The sequence below is a fragment of the Halichoerus grypus genome, chromosome 7 (genome assembly GCF_964656455.1).
Source record: "Halichoerus grypus chromosome 7, mHalGry1.hap1.1, whole genome shotgun sequence".
Taxonomy (NCBI): domain Eukaryota; kingdom Metazoa; phylum Chordata; class Mammalia; order Carnivora; family Phocidae; genus Halichoerus; species Halichoerus grypus.
The window spans coordinates 11,465,496-11,485,441 of record NC_135718.1 but is presented as its reverse complement, the minus strand read 5'-3'; the positions used below and the strand labels follow the sequence as shown (position 1 = coordinate 11,485,441).

General features: G+C 39.2%; 1 protein-coding gene across 3 annotated transcripts in view; it reads left to right on the top strand.

The window, feature by feature from the left end:
- Positions 1-499: 499 nt before the first annotated feature.
- SEC23IP (SEC23 interacting protein) overlaps positions 500-19,946 on the top strand; it is a 40,946-nt gene continuing 21,499 nt past the window's right edge. For all 3 annotated transcript variants that reach the window (XM_036123804.2, XM_078077057.1, XM_036123802.2), the window contains exons 1-11: positions 500-743; positions 3,969-4,501; positions 6,837-7,059; positions 8,303-8,496; positions 13,132-13,221; positions 14,741-14,861; positions 15,770-15,859; positions 16,736-16,877; positions 17,986-18,194; positions 18,762-18,880; positions 19,416-19,568. In XM_036123804.2, coding sequence (XP_035979697.1) covers positions 581-743; positions 3,969-4,501; positions 6,837-7,059; positions 8,303-8,496; positions 13,132-13,221; positions 14,741-14,861; positions 15,770-15,859; positions 16,736-16,877; positions 17,986-18,194; positions 18,762-18,880; positions 19,416-19,568 — 2,037 coding nt within the window. In that variant the 5' untranslated portion in view covers positions 500-580. The remainder of the gene's footprint in view (positions 744-3,968; positions 4,502-6,836; positions 7,060-8,302; positions 8,497-13,131; positions 13,222-14,740; positions 14,862-15,769; positions 15,860-16,735; positions 16,878-17,985; positions 18,195-18,761; positions 18,881-19,415; positions 19,569-19,946) is intronic.

Here is a 19,946-nt window from a genome sequence, read left to right as displayed (position 1 = left end):
TTCAAAAATGTTTGCCATTTCTATTTCTGGGCCAACAAAAAGAGTTCAGTTCAGTCCAGAAAGACACGTGGGCGGGCTGGATGTGAGTGCGAGCGTGGGTGAACCGGGCTCAGCTTTGGCTACAAATGGCTCACACACCACTTCTTCCCTCCCAACGCGGGTAGCACTCTGCTGTCTGCTCCTGCAGGCTTCCGCTGTTCCTTCAAAATTTTTTCCAGTTACGCTCTCCTGTGCGTACTTTTAGGAAGCCCAGTACGCCCCACGCAATCCGTGACCCTCAGCGTCAGCTCGCGCCTAGATTCAGAGCCAGCGGCACTGCCACTCCCACACTCCAGCCCAAGCCTCGGCCCCGGCAGCACCTGGGAGTGTCACGTGCTAGGACTCGGGCTTGAAGCCAGCGCCGCCATGTTGGTTTCTGGCGGCGCTTTCCAGGGGAAGGGGAAGGCCGCAGACCAGCCTTCCGGAGTTCCGGGCTTTGTGCGCAAGTGCGGAAGTGTGTTGGCCCCGAGTGTGACCGGTTTCCGGCCGGTGGTGCTGCCCGGGCTGCCAGGAGACGTGTAACGGACGGTGGGCCGCAGCCATGGCCGAGAGGAAACCTAACGGGGGCGGCGGTGCCGCCAACACCTCCTCATCGGGCACTAACTTACTCTTTTCCTCCTCGGCCACGGAATTCAGCTTCAACGTGCCCTTCATCCCAGTCACCCAAGCCGCCGCTGCCTCGGCCTCCTTGCTCCTGCCCGGAGGTAGTAGGGAGAGGGGGATCTGGTGGGACGAGTGTGTGTGGGGAGGCGGGCGGGGGACGTGGGGCGACGAGGGTCGGATGGGAGGTTTTCCTTCTGTCTCGATCCGACTCTCTGGGTAGCTTGCCAGGGCCATCAGTGGCCAGGTTTGAATGGCCCGGGGGCTTTGAGATATCGGAAGCGGGGGCCAGATCAGGAGGCTTGGTCTTCGTCCAAGGAACCCTCTGTTCCGAGGGCTGGACGCTCCACACTGGCACTGACATTACCCAGGTTTTTGTCGAACACCTATTGGTGTGCTAGGGAATGCAAAGAAATTAGTGCTTCTCAACTGGGATACGGTGGGATAGCTCCTAGGATAGACAGCTTCCCTTTCCTGGGATAGACATGTAATATTTGGAAAGTAGAGGTACAGAATGCAGTGCTCATCTTTCAAGACAGTGCTTCACTTTGTCTAAGAAGCTTTTTCTTGTTCTTCTTGCCCCCCACTCCTATGCTCACCCTAGCTCTTTCACTTATTTATTATTGTCTAGGGGTATTGCTTTTTAATGATTGTGTGGTATAACCCAGAGCATGGTATTTAGGAGCACAGACAGTGTTCCAGCCCTGGCTCTGCCATTAGCTTGCTGTGTGACCTCAGGCACCTTACCTTACCTTTCTGTGCTTCAGTTTCCATATTTGTACAACCTCATAAGGCTGTTAAGGAGAAGTGAATTGATTTTTGTAAGGCACTGAGTGTAGTGTCTGGCACCTGGTGTAATATAAATGTTTGTGAAATCATATCTGCCTCTCTGTTTGGACTGTGGGCTTCTTGAAGTTTGTGGCTATTGCTAGAGTATGTGCTAGAAGAGTGGCTCACGTAGTCGGTAGATTTTAAGTTAACAAGGCAGTGAAATTAGAGGTGTGTTTCAGAAAGACTGGAGTTTTCTGAAATTGCCCCAGAGGAAATTGACTGTAGCAAGAGGGGTCAGTCTGGAGGCCACTGGGAGTCAGGTACGAGTGGATGGCCCCCTAGCCCTCCCCAGCCGTATTGGGTATGAAGAGCAGGGGTGAGAGGTGAGAGGTTTTTTTAGTCTATAAATTGTAGTGACTTAGTGACTCACTGGAGGCCATACTGTCAGCTCTGTCAGCACACTTCTTTTCATTCAGTTTTAGCCCAAAGGCCTAGCTCCCTAACTGGCATATAATGGATACTGTGTACATATTTCTTGAATGAGTGTCTGAATGATTAAATGAAGGGATTGAGAAATTAAGGGGTGGGGGGAGGAAGGAGGCGTCTAAGAGACAATGTTTTGATTTGAGTGTCTGGATGGATGTTGGCAAACATCTGTTGAGATAGTGTAGTGTAGTAAAAGGAGCACATGAAGGGACATGGTTAAGATGATAAATTCATTTTCAGGCTTACTAAGTTTGAGGTGTATGTGGCTAAGTCTGCCAAAAGTGTTGAGGAAGCATTTGGGTAATAGGTTCTGGAACACCTGAGAACAGTCTCGGTTTGAGACAGAGTTGGGAGTGTCATAAGTGTACAAGTGCTCATTAAAGTTGTAGGTGTCTTTACCAAATGTGTCCACATGTAATTAGAAAGTGCCCCTGAGGTGAGCTGGCAGCACGTTGGGATCAGCATTTCATTTACAATTGATGCTAATCAGAGAATTTCTTGGATCACGTTGATCCCAAGTTGTCTTAAAAGACGAAGGATACCACGGGGGCTTTCTCCATTCCATGTTTTTAGTTGTTGAGAGATGAACTGAGAAATACAGACAGGTTAGGTCCAGGCAGCTGAAAAGAGAGAGTGAGAACTGGAAATATATCCGAGAAGGAGATTAGAACCAGCACACAGAGGGCTTTGTGCAGGAGGTGATACTTTATTTTTAGTTACAAAGAAACAACTGAGGGGAGTATTTTGAATATTGGAGTATTTTAGTTAAATTGATGTGTGAGAAATATAGTGGGAACAACCTAGAAGCTCAAGCCAGAATCTCTGTGAGCCCGGTGGCCTCCTTCAGCAGAGGTCAAAAAGGATCCTGGAGCTTGAAAGTCCACTTCGGGGCAAGGATCACAGCGTGCTTTGTGCTGGGTGTGGGTCCTCTGTTGGGCTCCGTGCCTCCCGCAGCAGGAGGTAAGAGGGAATGAGACTGGAGAAGGAAAAGATTAGGAAGAGGAAAGTTTCTCCAAACTAAGGGCTATAAAAAACTTAATAAGGAGAAGTAGGCTGGACTTTTGAGGCTGTGTAGAGGGAACATGCTTTTTTCTTTCTTTTTTTTTTTTTAAGATTTTATTTATTTGTCAGAGAGCGTGCATAAGCAGGGGGGAGCGGCAGGCAGAGAGGGAGGGAAAAGCAGACTCCCTGCTGAGCAGGGAGCCCGATGTGGGGCTCCCTCCCAGGACCCTGGGATCTGACCTGAGCTGAAGGCCAACCCAGGCATCCCAGGGAACATGCTTTTATTTTACAGCTTGGTTGCAGAAGAGAGGATAATTTGAGGTTGATAATACCTGCAGTGAAGATCATTTTTGGCAAGGGAAGTAAAGAGAACTTCCTTTGGTTAGAAAATGACTTTTCTCATGATTTGGCATTCTCTAATGACTAGTTATCTGGATGTGATACTATGTGATTTTAGGGATGGCAATTAATGGTTGACCTACTTTGCCTTGGGAATACAAATACCACATGTTCATTTGTACAATGAATGCCTTGTAGGTAAGAGCCCTGACACACACCCTTCTTGTCAACAGAGTCATATCTGTACTTAAGTTTCTTATTACTGTAGAAATAGAATTATGTGTAATTTGGTAGTGGAATAATATTTGAATTATTTTTTACCAGGAAAAAGTTCAAAATGAAATGTAAAAATGGTAGATACAAATTTTGTTTCTATTTTTGAAAACATTCTTGTAGAAATAGGTGTAATCTATGTATATTTACAAAATAAATACTTAACTATTTGTATTTATTCAAAAAACATAAAAGGTCGTGTGCCAAAATGTTAACAGTGATTGTCTCTGGGAGGTGGGCTTATGAATGAATTCTCATTTTTCCCTCCTTTTGTTGTTTCTTATCCATATTTTCTGGTTTTTCATTTCAAAGAAAAAAAAAGGTTTTCACCTTTTTTTCTGTAATGCAGAAATAGGACAAGAAAACAAGAGGTGCAGTTGCTAGATCTGCCATATAGGATCCTATCTGCAGAGCAATAGACTATCCTTTAAACCGTTTGCTCTCCCCTTCCCTTTCAGAGGATTCCACAGATGTTGGTGAGGAGGACAGCTTTCTCGGTCAGACTTCTGCTCACACGTCTACCCCACAGACATTTAGTTACTTCTCTCAGGTATCAAGCAGTAGTGATCCTTTTGGGAATATTGGACAGTCACCATTAACAACAGTGGCAGCGTCAGCTGGACACTCAGCATTCTCCAAGTCCCCAGCTGACCTCCCTTTTACAACTGGATCCCAAGATGTGTTGAATGCATGTTCACCACCCATTTCGAAGACTCAGTATGGTGCTCCACCTTCTTCACAGATGGGAATGAATACTTACCTGCCTTCTCAGCCGAGTAGTCTCCCTCCTTCCAATTTTGGGAGCCCACCACAGGGAACACCACAACAAGGACACAATCCATATCGTCATACTCCTGTGAGCAGCAGGGCCAATCCTTATATTGCACCACCACAGCTGCAACAGTGCCAAACACCAGGCCATCCCGCCCATCCTCCCCACCCTGGGCCCCCTGTTCAGATGTACCAGATGCCTGGAGGATCTTTGCCACCGGTATGAGACATGTTTTTATATCCTAGCTATTCACTCTGATTTTTTATCTCTCTGTCATCTTAGCCTATGTTTTTAAAAACACTGCACTTTTAATAATCAATGTGATGAAAAAAAAAATTAAAAAAAAAAAGATTAACATAACATAATAAAAAAATAACTAAAAAAATATAATCACTGTGATGACAAATTATTTTCAGAGGCCCTTCTTTGTAAGCTACATGCTTTGAAGTAAACATTCTTTCAAAGGTAGCTCATCAAATGGTTCATATATTAGTTTATATTATCAGTTTATGGGAGTAGTACTTGATTTTTTTTTTTAGTAGTACTTGATTTTAATGAGTTAACTACATGTCAATATTTCCAGATTTTAGTGTAAGATACCAATAATAAATGTCATCTGGAGATATGTGAGAGTTGAAGCATTTATTAACAGACTGCCAGCTTCTCATTTTTTAATTATCCTACTCAATCAAAATACTCAATTACAGGGACTAAAATTGATTACTCCAATAATTTCTTTTATTTACATTATGAAGTTTGGGTCTAGACAGTCAAACTCTATCTCAGGAGGGTGATGGAACAACATTTGCATTGGGTAAAGTTTATGAAATTCCCTATGCTCTTTTCCCAGCTAATTGTTCAACTGACTTCCACAGGGAAATCAACTGAATCAAAAAAAGGGAAATGATTAAAAGGAAGAATTAAGAACCCCACCCAGTGTGGCAGGGATAGTGGTATTATAGTCAGGGTATAACCTCACTTCTCTCTTGGGGATAGAGAATGGGCTCTGTTTTATTGTTTAATTTAAATCCTATCAACATACAAACTCTTGATAATGTTAGGTTTCAGCATATTGGAATGTAAACGGAATCACAGTGTGCAGTATAGTTAACATACTAGTTTGCTGATTAAATTTTTGAAAAGGTATCTAATTAAGAATTTTAAAAGTGGTAATTTCAGACTTAAAGTTGCAGGGGTGCCTGGGTGGCTCAGGCAGTTAAGCGTCTAACTCTTGATCTCAGCTAAGGTCTTTATCTCTGTGTCAGGAGTTCAAGCCCTTCATTGGGCTCTGCACTGGGCATGGAGCCTGCTTAAAAAAGAGAAAGTTGCAAAAATAAAAATAGCACAAACAGCACCCCAGTACCCTTATCCCATATTTATCCGTCATTAACATCTTACCCTGTTCTGTCACTTGTGCATGTGTGCACTCACATGCATTTGGGCACCCTCTCTCTCCTCACCACGTATGTGTGCAGTTGTTTTGGGAAACACTTGGTCAGTTGAATACCTGATGACTCTTTACTCCTAAATATTTTCCTGCATATTTCCTTTATTTTATTTTATTTTATTTTTAAGATTTTATTTATATATTTGAGAGAGAGCAAGAGAGAGAGCCCAAGCCAGGTCGGGGGGAGAGGCAGAGGGAGAAGCAGACTCCCTGCTGAGCAGGGAGCCCAATGTGGGGCTTGATCCGAGGACCCTGAGATCATGACCTGAGCCGAAGGCAGCCGCTCAACTGACTGAGCCACTCAGGCGCCCCTTGTGCATATTTCCTAAGAATAAGAAAGTTCTTTCACATAACCACAGTACAGTTAACACCTTGGTAACTTTAACATTGATACATTCCAAAATGATTTTCAATTAAAAAATTTTAAAATAATTGTATTTTGATTTTAAAAGTATTTCTAGTACAGAAAATTTAAAATATGCAGAATAGTCAAATGATTAAAAATTGTCCCTCGGTAACCGCTCTTTCCATTTTGTTATATGTCTTTGTTAAATTTTTTCTAGACAGACATTTCTGTGAACCCTTTTTAGATGTTAAGATTTTTTCTAAAACATTTTAATGGCTCTAGAGAATTCTAGCATTTAGGTAACATAATTTATTTAATCAGGTCTCAGTTAGACATTTAGATTGTGTCCAGTGATTTTCTATTATAAATGACCTTTTGTACACATCTTTGTAGGTAAATTTTTGTTTCTTAATTACATCTTTAGGATGAGTTCTTAGAAATGGAATGGCCAGGTCAAGGGATGTGCAAGTTTTAAAGATTAACTAAATCATAGAAGACATACTGCTAGATTGATTTCTGTGAAGGTGCTAGTTTACTTTGCCATCAGTTTGAGAAAGCCCAGTTTACTTTTAAGACGGATGTTGAATTTTGTTAGATTTTTAAAAAATTTTAGTTGCTTTAAGGCCTAGTTATTAAACTAAACAGTTGTCTAGAAATACATGTAGGATAATCATTACTAATGTCACTTTGCGTCTGAGGCATATGTGGAATTGTTTTTTTGGACAGACATCATAGTCCTCTAACTTTTTTGTGTCCTCCAGATTCCTTCTTCAGTGCCATCAGGGTTGACCCCTCCAACGCAACAGCAGGCCCTTGCTAGACCTGCAGGTCCCTCTGTGCAAGTGCCACCTCCTTTTCTACTTCAAAACCAATACGAACCTGTTCAGCCCCACTGGTTTTACTGCAAGGAGGTAGAATACAAACAACTATGGATGCCTTTCAGTATGTTTGACTCTTTGAATCTTGAAGAAATCTATAATTCAGGTAAGTACTAATCATGCATCGTTTGTATCTGATTTTAGGAAGAGAAGAAATAAAGAGTATTTATCCATGGCTTACTTTTTGTGAATGTCAAATTCCTTAGGCCTTGTAGACTTCACCAGACTCTGCACCTTAAGACAGTGATACTAACGTAAGTCCTGAGTTATTTGAGCAAGGTGTTTAAAGAAATGTTTTAATAATTTTCTTCTTTGCTTAATGGTGTTTTAAGTTAGCGAAATAGAGTAGTTCATATAATGTGGGTGTCAGTTTTTCTATTTCCCTTATTCATTTGTAGCTAATGGGCACTTATAAAATATCTTCTTTGGAACTCTTATTCCCGAAGATGCTCTGAAAAGTGTTCTGTGGTCAGGTGAGTTTTGGAAGTGATTTAATCCCATTCACCTTTTGAGATAGTGCACTGTAGTGTCTTAAGCCTCTGAGAATTAGAGTATAGAAATATGTGTTTGTATTTATCCTGATGGTATTTCTTTTCCTTTTCTTTTTTTTAAGATTTTATTTATTTGTCGGAGAGAGGGAGAGCGCGCTTGCGCATATAACCAGGGGGAGTGGGAGGGAGAGGGAGAAGTAGGCTCCCCACTGAGCAAGGAGCCTGATGCGGGACTCATCCCAGGACCCTGGGATCCTGACTTGAGCTGAAGGCAGATGTTTAACTGACTGCGCCACCCAGGCATCCCTACCCTGATGATATTTCATCATGGCACTTAAAAATCACTTGTTCGTACTGCCTAGAAATATACTTTATGGAGCATTGCTGCTTTGATTAAAAAAAGTAAACATCAGTTATTTGAATTATGATTTTTTTAAATGGTCATTTTTTTTTAAGATTTTATTTGAGAGAGAGAGAGAGAGCATGTGCACACATGAGCAGGGGGAAGGGGCATAGGGAGAGGGATAAGCAGACTCCCCACTGAGCAAGGAGCCTGATGCAGTGCTCAGTCCTGGGACCCTGGGATCATGACCTGAGCCGAAGGCAGACGCTTAACTGACTGAGCCACCCAGGAGCCCCTTAAATGATTATGTTTTAAAACTTTGTTCTGGCTGTTTTTTCTTCACTTAAGAAGAGTCCTAATTTTGAGCAGCACAAATTAATCTTAAAATTCTATTTTTAAACAAAAATGAATTTAGTTCTTTGTCTTTTAGGATCATCCAGTCACCATATTCATTATTTATTACTTTTAAACATGCCTTGTTACTATTGGGTTAAAATGTGGACTTTGTGCTCCAGTCCAGCCAGACCCTGAGAGCGTGGTTCTAGGCACGGATGGAGGGCGCTATGACGTGTATCTCTATGACCGAGTGAGGAAGGCTGTGTACTGGGAGGAGGAGCCCGCTGAAGTGAGACGCTGTACTTGGTTTTATAAAGGTGACACAGACAGCAGATTTATTCCCTATACCGAGGAGTTCAGTGAAAAACTAGAGGTATGTGGGCTTTATTCCTTTACCTGTTTCTTTAAAAAACATAGGCCCTGTGTATATCGGAGCCCCGTATAACACCACTCACAATGGAGCCGACTTTATTTTTCTAAAGAATTATTTATTTTAGAGGGAAAGAGAGAGCGCGTGCACGCATGCGTGTGGGAAAGAATCTCAAGCTGAGCGCGGGGCCCGACTTGGGGCTTGATCCCAGAACCCTGAGATCATGACCTGAACTGAAGTCATGAAATAGTTGCTTAACCAACTGAGCCACCCAGGCGCCCTGAGAGCCAGCTTTATAAGAGCCTGTTTTGATCCTTTCACAAAGAGGATTGCTTTCTAAGTGGTGCCATTGTTCATGAGATGATAATCGTGGCCTCCGTGTCTGAAGGTAGACTGTTTTTTGGGGACATATCACAAATCTAAAAAGGTACTTTAGCAAACCTTCAAATCATCTTAGTCTGCTGGGATCTGTTGTTAACAGCACATTCCAAGCCTATGGATGCTTTTCAAATTACTGTTCAGTAAAAGGCTTGAGATTAACCTCTGATTTTTGAAAAATAAATAGAAAACAGAATAGGAACAAATGTCTCAAGACTTATTAGCCATTCTAAAACTGCTGGGTAAAGTTTTATGTACTTGTGTTAATTTCTTATGATTACTCTACTTTTGGTTGAATTAAATGTTTGAAATAAGTTAAATGAATTCAATTTGCATACATGGAAATGAGATACAGAACACTGTAGTTACTGTTGTTTAATGTTGCAGTTATTAAAACTTGGATAACCAGTGCTAACAGAAAACATTAAAACAATACTATGTTACCGGTGAAAGGGGCCTTTAAAATGTTAACTTTCCCTAGTTCATATTTTGAATAGCTTCAAGTAAGGACTGGACCTTATGTTTTGTTTAGGAGCTGACAGTCAAGTTTAACAGCTAACTATTAATTACTAAATTTCTTTTGTGCTCGGAGAACGTAATATTTAATAGAGATAAAAAAATTAAGTCAAATCATGTCATCCTTTCAAATTGAACCTCTACATTTAAAAAATATTTTCTTAGACAATTATCTATCTGTATATGTATTTTTCTAACATTTATAATAGTACAGAGTTTTTGTAGTATACTTTGCTTTTTTTAAAAAAATATAAATGCATTTTTAAGAAAGATTTTATTTATTTGAGAGAGAGAGAGAGAGAGAAAGTATGAGCAGGGGGAGGGACAGAGGGAGAAGCAGACTCCCTGCTGATCAGGGAGCCTGACGTGGGACTTGTTCCCAGGACCCCAAGATCATGACCTGAGCCGAAGGCAGATGCTTTACCTACTGAGCCACCCAGGCGCCCCTGTAAATGCATTTCTTAGGTATTACCAATTGTACTTGTTCTGGAAACAACTAATCTCTATAGTAGTGACTATGAAATATAATTTTATAACCAAATCGACACTGAAAGGTAAGTGTTGGCCTAAAGTAGGACAGTGGGGAAGGTAATTTGGAAAAGAAGCTTGTTGAGAGCACAGGCTTCAAATTTTTTTCATTTCAACCTATTAAGGAATACATTTGACATTGAAATTTAGTACACACATTTTATACATATACACACAAACATATATTTAATTATTAGAAATAGTGGTGTGTGGTAACTGACTCTCTGGGGAATAAAAGCCCCTGATTTATAGCATTTGCTGATTTCCATGATATAAGTACTCCCTCCATGGCCAATTTTAAGCTATCAACAGGATGTTACTAGACACAGTTGGGAAGAGTTGTGATGTGCGCTCGTGAGCTGGCGTGGGCCTGCTCTCACACACCACTGAAAACAGGCCCGTGGAACACTACTTACACTTACCAGGTGCCACTCTGATATTTTTTATTTCATTTGAAACATTGATTTTATAGTTTATTACTAGTCATCACCCACAGTTTGAAAAATACTGATTTAGAACAGAGTCAGAACACAGTTAAGAAGAGCAAAGACTGAAAAGAAGGCATAAAATTAATTTTGTTCTTGGAAATATCATGTACAGGAGGCACGAGTCTCCTAAAATATAATTTTAGTTACTTGAATGAGGAAAAAAAATGTGTAAAGGAATGCTGGTATCTAAAATTAAGGATTGCTTAATTTTAGACTGAAATTATTAAGCAAATGTATACCATAATTTTTGGTATCTTTGGTAGGACCCTACTGAAGGTATAACATCCCAAGTTTAGTCCTATTATTTTGAAGCTAAGGCACATAGTCTAAGTATAAAGTCTAAGCAGTATCTGAAAGTATTCACTTTATCTCAACTGTATTTGGTTATAAATGGATGACACAGGCTTTGTGGGTGGGATAGCTGTCCACGTACTGACCATCTCAACAGCACACGACTGTTCTTAATCTAGGGAGATCTTAGCTCCTCTTCAGCATCTTTCATGATGCTTAGACCAGATCAGGGAAGATGCAGAAGAGGCTAGGAAATGAGAAAGCGAACGAGAAGAAGAGAAGCAGACATATTTCTCAATATTGTGTAGGTGATCCCGTACTATCAGAGCACTGAGACAAAACAGGAGAGTTGGAAACAGAAAACACCTTCTTTTTGATGATGACATGATTATGTACATAGGAAGTCAGGAGAACTTTCAGAAATACCATTAGCACTGCAAGTCTGTGGATATAAAATCAACATATACCAATTATGGCATTCCTGTATAATAGAAATAACTAACTAGCGGGGGGGTGCCTGGCTGGCCCAGTTGGTAGAGTATGTGACTCTTGATCTCAGGGTCATGAGTTTGAGCCCCCCGTTGGGCATGGAGCCTACATTAAAAAAAAAAAAAATAGAGAAATAACTAGCACCCATAATAAAAAAGAGATGCTATTTGTAACACTAACAAAACTATAGGCTAAGTAGCAAAAAGTCTGACAGATACCTATATGAACTTGTGGAGGAAAACTATAAAACAGAATTGAAGGAAATAAAAGATGATCTCAAGAAATGGAGCTAAATATGTTCACGATGCACAGTTTTCTGTTCTTCCCAAATTATTTTATAAATTTTATGTAATCCCAATCAAAATTACATTGGGTTTTTAAGGTACAATGTGCAAACTGCTCCTGAATTTTATATGGAGGGTCAAAGTGTCAAGAATAACCAAGATCCTTTAGAAGAATGGCATGTGGAAACTTGCTGTACCAGACAACATTTATTCTAAAGCTATGGGTTGAAAGGGAATATGAAAAAGTGCAAATAATTCTTAAGATGGTGAAACTTTTCTTTCTTTAAACATTTTTATTTGTAATCTTGCTTTTATTTTTTTATTTTTTATTTTTATTTTTTTAAAGATTTTATTTCTTTATTTGACAGAGAGAGACATAGCAAGAGAGGGATCACAAGCAGAGGGAGTGGGAGAGGGAGAAGCAGGCTTCCCGCTGAGCAGGGAGCCCGATGCGGGGCTTGATCCCAGGACCCTGGGACCATGATCTGAGCTAAAGGCAGACGCTTAATGACTGAGCCACCCAGGCGCCCCTGTAATCTTGCTTTTAAAAGTTATAAATAAATATGGTAAAAATTATAAAAAGACAAGTGAGGAAGAGTCAAAGGGATAGAGACTGACGGAGAGGAATCATTAATCAATCACTGTCCGGGAGACAAAAAGAAACTCGTCTATTTTGACACGATTGTCAAATAATCATTGTTATTAATTTTTACTTTTTAATTTATTTTTATTTTTCTTAAAGATTTTATTTATTTATTTGACAGAGGGAGAGACATCGAGAGAGGGAACACAAGCAGGGGAAGTGAGAGAGGGAGAAGCAGGCTTCCTGCTGAGCAAGGCTCGATCCCAGGACCCTGGGACCATGACCCTAGCCAAAGGCAGATGCTTAACTGATCGAGCCACCCAGGCGCCCCTCAGCAGTCATGTCTTTGGAGTCAGAAAGTTGAGGGTGGGAGTGAACTGCAGTTCTTCCGTTGCAGCTTGACAGTGTAATCTCATGCAGCTGTGAACTTAAAATGTCTACTGAGGGTTGAATTGTGTCCTTTCTAGCCTCCAAAAAATATGTTGAACCTCTGGTGCCTCCGAATGTGATCTTACCTGGAAATAGGATGCTTGCAGATACGATTAAGATGCGATCATTCTGGAGAAGGGTGGGCCCTTAATCCAGTATGACTTGATGTCAGACCATGTAAAAATAGAGAATGGGAGCATTGCATCTGTAAGCCAAAGGACACTAAAGATTGCTGGTAAACCACCAGAAGCTAGGAAGAGGCAAGGAAGGAGTTCCCTGTAGGTTTCTGAGGGACATGGCCTGCTGACATTTGACTTCAGACTTCTAGCCTCCAGAACTGTGAGACAATACATTTGTTTGTAAAGCCATTCAGTTCGTGGTACTTTGTTACCACAGCCCTAGGAAACTAATAGGCTGTGTAAACCTTTGTTTTCTCCTCTATATAATGGGGATAATCTTATTTAGGAGTGATTGAGAGTAACTAATTAAATGAGGTAATGTATATAAAGGGACTGACAAGTGTGGTAATTAATTAGTAAATGAGAGCCTCTATTACATTATTTTTATTATCATCGTAGTTATACTTTTGTTCCACACTTTCTCAATGTGGTATAAATTTATCTTGCTGGATTGTATGTTTCCATTATTTTAGGCTGAATATAAAAAAGCAGTAACCACGAATCAGTGGCACCGTAGGTTAGAGTTCCCGAGTGGAGAGACAATCGTTATGCACAATCCAAAGGTAATGTTATAGTTTAAGATACTAAAATGTTAGGTTCATTTTAATAATTATTTTGCTGAGTGTGGTTGATAAATGTTCATTTTAATTAACTTCTGTAGGGATGTATTTATAAGAGGTGCATTGTTTTTAAAAGCTTACTGTAGTTTGTTCACATTGATCATAGAAACAAAAATAAAATGTAATTTTTCTCATGAAGTTTCTGCTTAGGGCAGCATGTTAGCTGAAGCCTAGTATGCACCATTGAAGTTATTTGATAAACGTTTGCACTCGATCAGAGGTTGGCAGGCTTTTTCTGTCAGGGGCTTGAGAGTAAATATTTAATTGTTCGTAGGCTGTGTGATCTCTGTTGCAGCTCTCAGCTCTGCCTGTGTAGCCTGAAAGCAGCTGCAGATACTATATGAACCAGTAGGTGTGTCTGTTGTGGTAAAACTTTATTTATAAAGGTGGTAGCTCAGATTTGGCTCACAGGCCATAGTTTGTCCACCCTGCCCTTGATGGTGGTTTGTTTCAACTTTTAAAAATATGTCTTTCCTTTTCTTATTTGTATTGTCTCCATGAACTTGTTTTTTTTAAGATATTAGAGGTGTTCTTTCATTTACCATAGTTAATCCCTCTGAGTTCCAGGTTCTTCACCTGTAGTAAGTACCTCCCAGGGTCATATTTGAGATAAAATGAAGTAATTTATACAAAAACATCCAGCATAGTGCTTGGCATATGGTAATTTTTCAGAACATAGGGTATTTATTTTAAGAGAAGTGTACAAGAAAACAAAAATAATTTTACTTTCATCACTTCTGTAGTCCTTATTGATATTGAAATAAAATAAAAACATTTATATGCCAACAAAATTTGAACAGTATAAAAAGGTGTCAAATCAAAAATAAAAGCCTCTTACCTCTGCATTTTCCATTTCTCCTGATGGTAACTATTCTTAACTTTTGTTTTTCATTTGTTTTTGATGCAAACACAGAAATTTTGCATACTATCTTGCATGCCTCCTTTTTTTTTTTAAAGAAAAATTTCTGGGTAACATAAGACTAAATTTAGTTGATTTAACAGAATATATGTTTTCCTAAAAAATGGTGGGTAAATCAGTTTTTGGAATTGAAATTGAATTTGTAAATTAATTGGGAATCTTGCTATTTAAAGAATTATGCCTAAAATATTTTTCTAAGATGAAGATTCCTCCGTTCTAGGTAATTTTTCTTAATTTCTTATATGTAAATCTGGATTTTTATGTTACATTTTTAAAATCAAGGTGTACTACTTCTGATTTAGTTGTAGTATTTTCCAGTATAAACATTGGAAATAATGGTATTGATTTGCCTAATTTTAATGGTTAATGTGAACACTAGCAGGACTGTTATAAAATTGTTTTGGGAGAACAATACTAGTACTTGATTTGTGAACTATTGATACTGTGAAGTAGTTTATTATGTATTGAAATAAATTATTTAGCCTGTAGTGGAAATGAACTTGGTCATGAGGTCTGTCATAATCCTTCTGTCGTGTCTTGAAGGTTATTGTTCAGTTCCAGCCTTCGTCAGTGCCAGATGAATGGGGAACCACACAAGATGGACAGACAAGGCCCAGGGTTGTAAAGCGTGGAATTGATGATAACCTTGATGAGATACCTGACGGTGTGTATAGTTTGTGTTCCAGTAAAGCTGTGTTCCAGTAAAGCTTTATAAAAGCCAGGCAGTGAGCAGGATTTGGCCTATTTGGCCAACCCCTGCTCCAGTGTATGTGCTTTGGTTCTCCTGTTACACCATTGAAAATACAGATTTTGTTTTGACGATTACATACTTCATTTTTGTTTCATTGTCTTATGAAACTACAAATATAAATTAATGTTCTCATATTATGAATGTGAACAAAATAACCAGATAAAATAGCAGATTTAACTTGTAGTTGTTTCTGTATGCCAGAGTAAAATAATAGATTTAACTTGGTTTTCCTATATATAACTTGAAGATGTTCCAGTATGTAGAATATATATTATATAGGGAAAGGGAAGGATTTGGGGAAAATATTTTATTCATTCATTATTTATTTATTTAAGTAATCTCTACATCCAATGTGGAGCTTGAACTCACAACCCCAAGATCAAGAGTTGCATGCTCTTCCAACTGAGCCTACCAGGCGCCCTATTGCGGGAAATATTTTAATGTTTTATGTTGGCATATTGCTTCTCCATGTGGGGCTTAGTCTCCTGGGGAATTCTGAAGAAATCACAAAGGTTATGGAGCCTCAGTAGGTACAAAACTGCTGGTTATCATACGCTCATAGCCTCTGGGATCCCAGAGGTGTTGTGCTTCCTCCACCTCTTGGTCTAGTTCACTGTTATTTGGCAAGATGGACCTTGAGCTTTGTTCTTCTCATTTCATAGAGAATAATGAAGCTTATTAGCTTGGAAGGGTCTTAAATTTCTTTACCTAGTTTGTGATGACAAAAGGGATATTTAGAATATTGCTATTTAAATATGAAAACCCAAACAATTTTCCAGCTTGTATGTGTGCATGTAGGCATGTATGTATTTCTTTTGTAGGGGAAATGCCTCGGGTTGATCATTTGGTGTTCATGGTACATGGTATTGGACCAGTGTGTGACTTGCGCTTTAGAAGCATTATTGAATGTGGTAAGTATTAGTCATTTTATTTCGTGGAATGAATTGAGAAGTAATAGAAGAACTTCTAAATGTTCATTTTTAAGATAGTTTCCAGATGTTTACTACTGGCTGAGGAACTGTAAGAGGAGATTTAAATGGTCACCGGGAAATAATTTATACTTGATTTGCTCTTATGATGTATGTAACTCATAAAATCCTAGACTGAAGGATTAGAAGGAATCTTGGAAATAATTTAGCTTTTCTGACAGACAACCTCTGCCTAGGCACTTGCGGCAACTAGGTATACCTGTGCATTGAACTGATTTAAAGTGAATTAGTTGAAAGAAGTTGTTTAATGGAACAATGAATGTGCCTGGTTTACTTAAATTTTTGAAGTTTTATTTTTAATTTATTTTTATATCTGTATAATAATAGTTCATATTTATTGAATACCTGATTTGTGCTAGGCATTTTGCTTGGCATATTACTCACCTCTTGGCGATAAACCTTGGGGGTATAGGTGCTGTCGCTGTTCCCCCCATTACTAGGTGAGGTACCGAAGTCCATAGGCATAAGTTAACCTCTCCTGTATCATGGTCTGTGGGTTCTCGAGCAGGGGTCCTGTGGCAGACAGTTTGATTCCAGAGTCTGTACCCATAGCTGCCTTCCAGGAATGGTAGTTAAATGTTTTTCAGTCATTTATACATTCCTCTAAAACATTGAAAAAAAAGAGCTTCCTAAAGGTTGGGTTTTTTCCTTTTTGGACTGATTTTGTCATTCTTATTTTTTTTCTTAGAAAGTTTGTTATATAAAAAGTACTAGCGTATTTGAGGGAATTACTAACTACCCATCAAACCAGGAAATTTAATCAATTTAATTTGTCTTCTCTGATTTTTCTTTTTTAAGTGGATGATTTTAGGGTGGTTTCCCTGAAATTGCTGCAGACACATTTCAAGAAATCTTTAGACGACCGGAAAGTAAGCAGAGTGGAATTCCTTCCGGTTCCCTGGCATAGTTCCCTGGGTGGGGACGCGACAGGTGTTGACAGGTGTGTGGACTTTGACAGCTCGTTCAGATTAGTCAGACTTAGATTCAAAATTTAAGCCATAATATGAAATAGTTTGTTGTAACTTCAACAAATGTGTTCAACAAATATATTCCTTTATTTAAACGATACAGTTGCTCTGACGTATGATTTAAACACTGGCTGTTAACGTTCATATGCTGCTTTTCTGTGCGTGCATGTGTGTGTGCGCACATGTGTGCATGCCTGTGTCTGCAGTCCTGTTATAAATATCTAAGGGCATCTGAGAAGTGTAAGCCAGTTTTAGAATACTGTTTTAATCTATAGTAGTTTAGACAGGGGGCTGTCCTGTACATTGTAGGATGTTTAGGAGCATCCTGGCCTCTACCCACTGGACAACACCCCAAACCCCCAACAGCCAAAAAGATCGCCAGTCCTTGTTAAAGGCCAGCGACATCTGTAGGCACCATGACAACCAAAAGTGCTCCACTCAATTTTGAATGCTCCCAATTGAGAAACACAGATTTAGATAATACTTATTCTAGGACACAGGGCTAATAACATATCTGGATTTTAGTGAAGATCATAATATTTCAGGGCACGTGGTTTAATAAAACTAATTCTACAAATAGCATTCTGTGTTATTCCGTATATTATTCCATGGTAGGTCCTGTTAGGATGAGAGGGTGATCTTTCTCTGTGGATGTTCGTGAACTTGACTATATCCATTCTCAAATCAAGGAAGATTTTCAGTGCATGAAACTCCTTTCTCATTCCTTGCTATATTCCCTGTTGTCCAAGAATTGGGTCAGGTATCCTGCTTTCCAATTAAGTAGAAGAAAAATGGACAAGCAGCCTTTCATCTTTAAAAATAAAAATAAAAATTTTTACATAGGCCTTATTTTATGTGATAACTCTTCGGAGAATCCCCAGACTCACAGTACAGTTGTAAGCACACAGACTGTTTTGCTTGATTCATTTATAAGAACTTTGTCTATAGAATCAACTCATAATTAGTCTGTGGGATTCCTATACTCATTGTATATTTAGAAGTCACTATCTAAACTTTTAAAAAGTCTGTAGATGTAAGGGGGCTAGGTCTGAATATACTTTTTTTTTTTTTCCAAAACAGGAATATTAAGAAAATCACTTTACCAAGTATTGGTCGGTTTCGTCATTTTACCAATGAGACCTTGCTAGATATTTTATTTTACAATAGCCCCACCTACTGTCAGACAATCGTGGAAAAAGTGGGAATGGAGATAAACCGTCTGCATGCACTTTTTATGAGTCGGAATCCAGACTTCAAAGGAGGAGTCTCTGTTGCTGGTCACAGTTTAGGTAAAACTGTCAAATATCCACATTTTATTTTATTTTATTTTTTAAAGATTTTATTTATTTGACAAAGAGAGACACAGTGAGAGAGGGAACACAAGCAGGGGGAGTGGGAGAGGGAGAAGCAGGCTTCCCGCGTAGCAGGGAGCCCGACGTGGGGCTCGATCCCAGGACCCTGGAGATTATGACCTGAGTGGAAGGCGGACGCTTAACGACTGAGCCACCCAGGCGCCCAAATATCCACATTTTAAACATAATTTTTGTTGAGTAATCGCTGCTTTTAGTGAGGGTGACATTGTTAGTACAAGATTTAGAATTATGGATTTTAAGTTTTATAAAGGGTAGACATGAATGCATTTAGGTTCTGCCTTTGCTTTTCAATTACCTAGGAATGCTTTATATTTTAATTTATTCTGCTGTTTTGGTAAAACAAGAATATTGATGATCAGATCTTGATTGACATTTAACTTTTGTATGACTTCTGCCTAGGGACTTTGGGGAAAAAAGTAGGAGAATTTACTTGGTGTTATAAAAGTATTAGTCATTATAAAACAAAATATAATTTTTTTTTAGGTTCTTTAATATTGTTTGACATCCTGTCTAATCAAAAGGATTTGAATTTGTCAAAGTCTCCTGGGGCTTTTGCTGTTGCTAATGGAGTTGTGAAGCAGCCACGTTTTCAGGAAAAGCAGGTATGGCCTGGTTACATATTTAGATTAGAGATGAAGTCAAACGGTTTTCTAAAGTCTGAACTGTTTCCTGAATGTTTTTTTTTAAGTTTATGTAAGTAATCTCTACACCCAATGTGGGGCTCGAACTTGTAACCCTGAGATCAAGAGTCCTATGCCCTTCTGACTGAGCCTGCCAGGTGCCCCTGAAATGTTTTTATAAATCAAAGTACCCTGAGGTTTATATGTGTGATAGAATCATTTAACTTCTTTGAGTTTCTCACTTGTCTTCCTTATGGATTATAAATTTAAATGTGAGAGAAAGTTTATTATTTAAAAAAATGCTAAGTAAATTATTGTAGGAAATGGGAGCAAGAGTGATTTATTTTTCAACTGATATACTTTTTTAGAATATTCAGATTTTGGATGATAAGCTACCTAAAGTTATGATTTGTGTGGAACAAAATTGTTTAAGATTTGCTGTAGATCAGGAGACATTTTATGGTAGTTTTTCTGAGGTTTGCAGTGTTCCCCTGACTTTCTTTTCTTTTTCCTTAAGATGCCTGACGAGCCAAAGTTGACTTTGGATGAGTCTTGTGACCTTGACATTGAAAATGAAGAAGTCCTAAGTTTGCAGGAAACTCTGGAAGCACTTAGCCTCTCTGAATATGTTAGCACTTTTGAAAAGGAAAAGATTGATATGGAATCTCTGGTACTAAGGATAGTTTGATTCTTTTTTTTTTTTTGGTGGGCAGCAAATCAAAGTTTATTGAGTGATGGTAAAGTGATAGTACAAAGCTCCCGAAGAGGAAGGGGACCTGAGAGGGTTGCCCTGATTCATTTTCTTTTTTTTTTTTTTAAAGATTTTATTTATTTATGTGACAGAGCGTGCGCACAAGCACGGGGAACAGTAGGCAGAGGGAGAGGGCGAAGCAGGCTCCCTGCAGAGCAAGGAGCCCAATGCGGGGCTCCCAGGACCCCGGGATCATGACCTGAGCCGAAGGCAGATGCTTAACTGACTGAGCCACCTGGGCGCCCCAGTTTGATTCATTTTCGTTTAAAATTGTTTTTCCTGTGTATAAGATCAAAA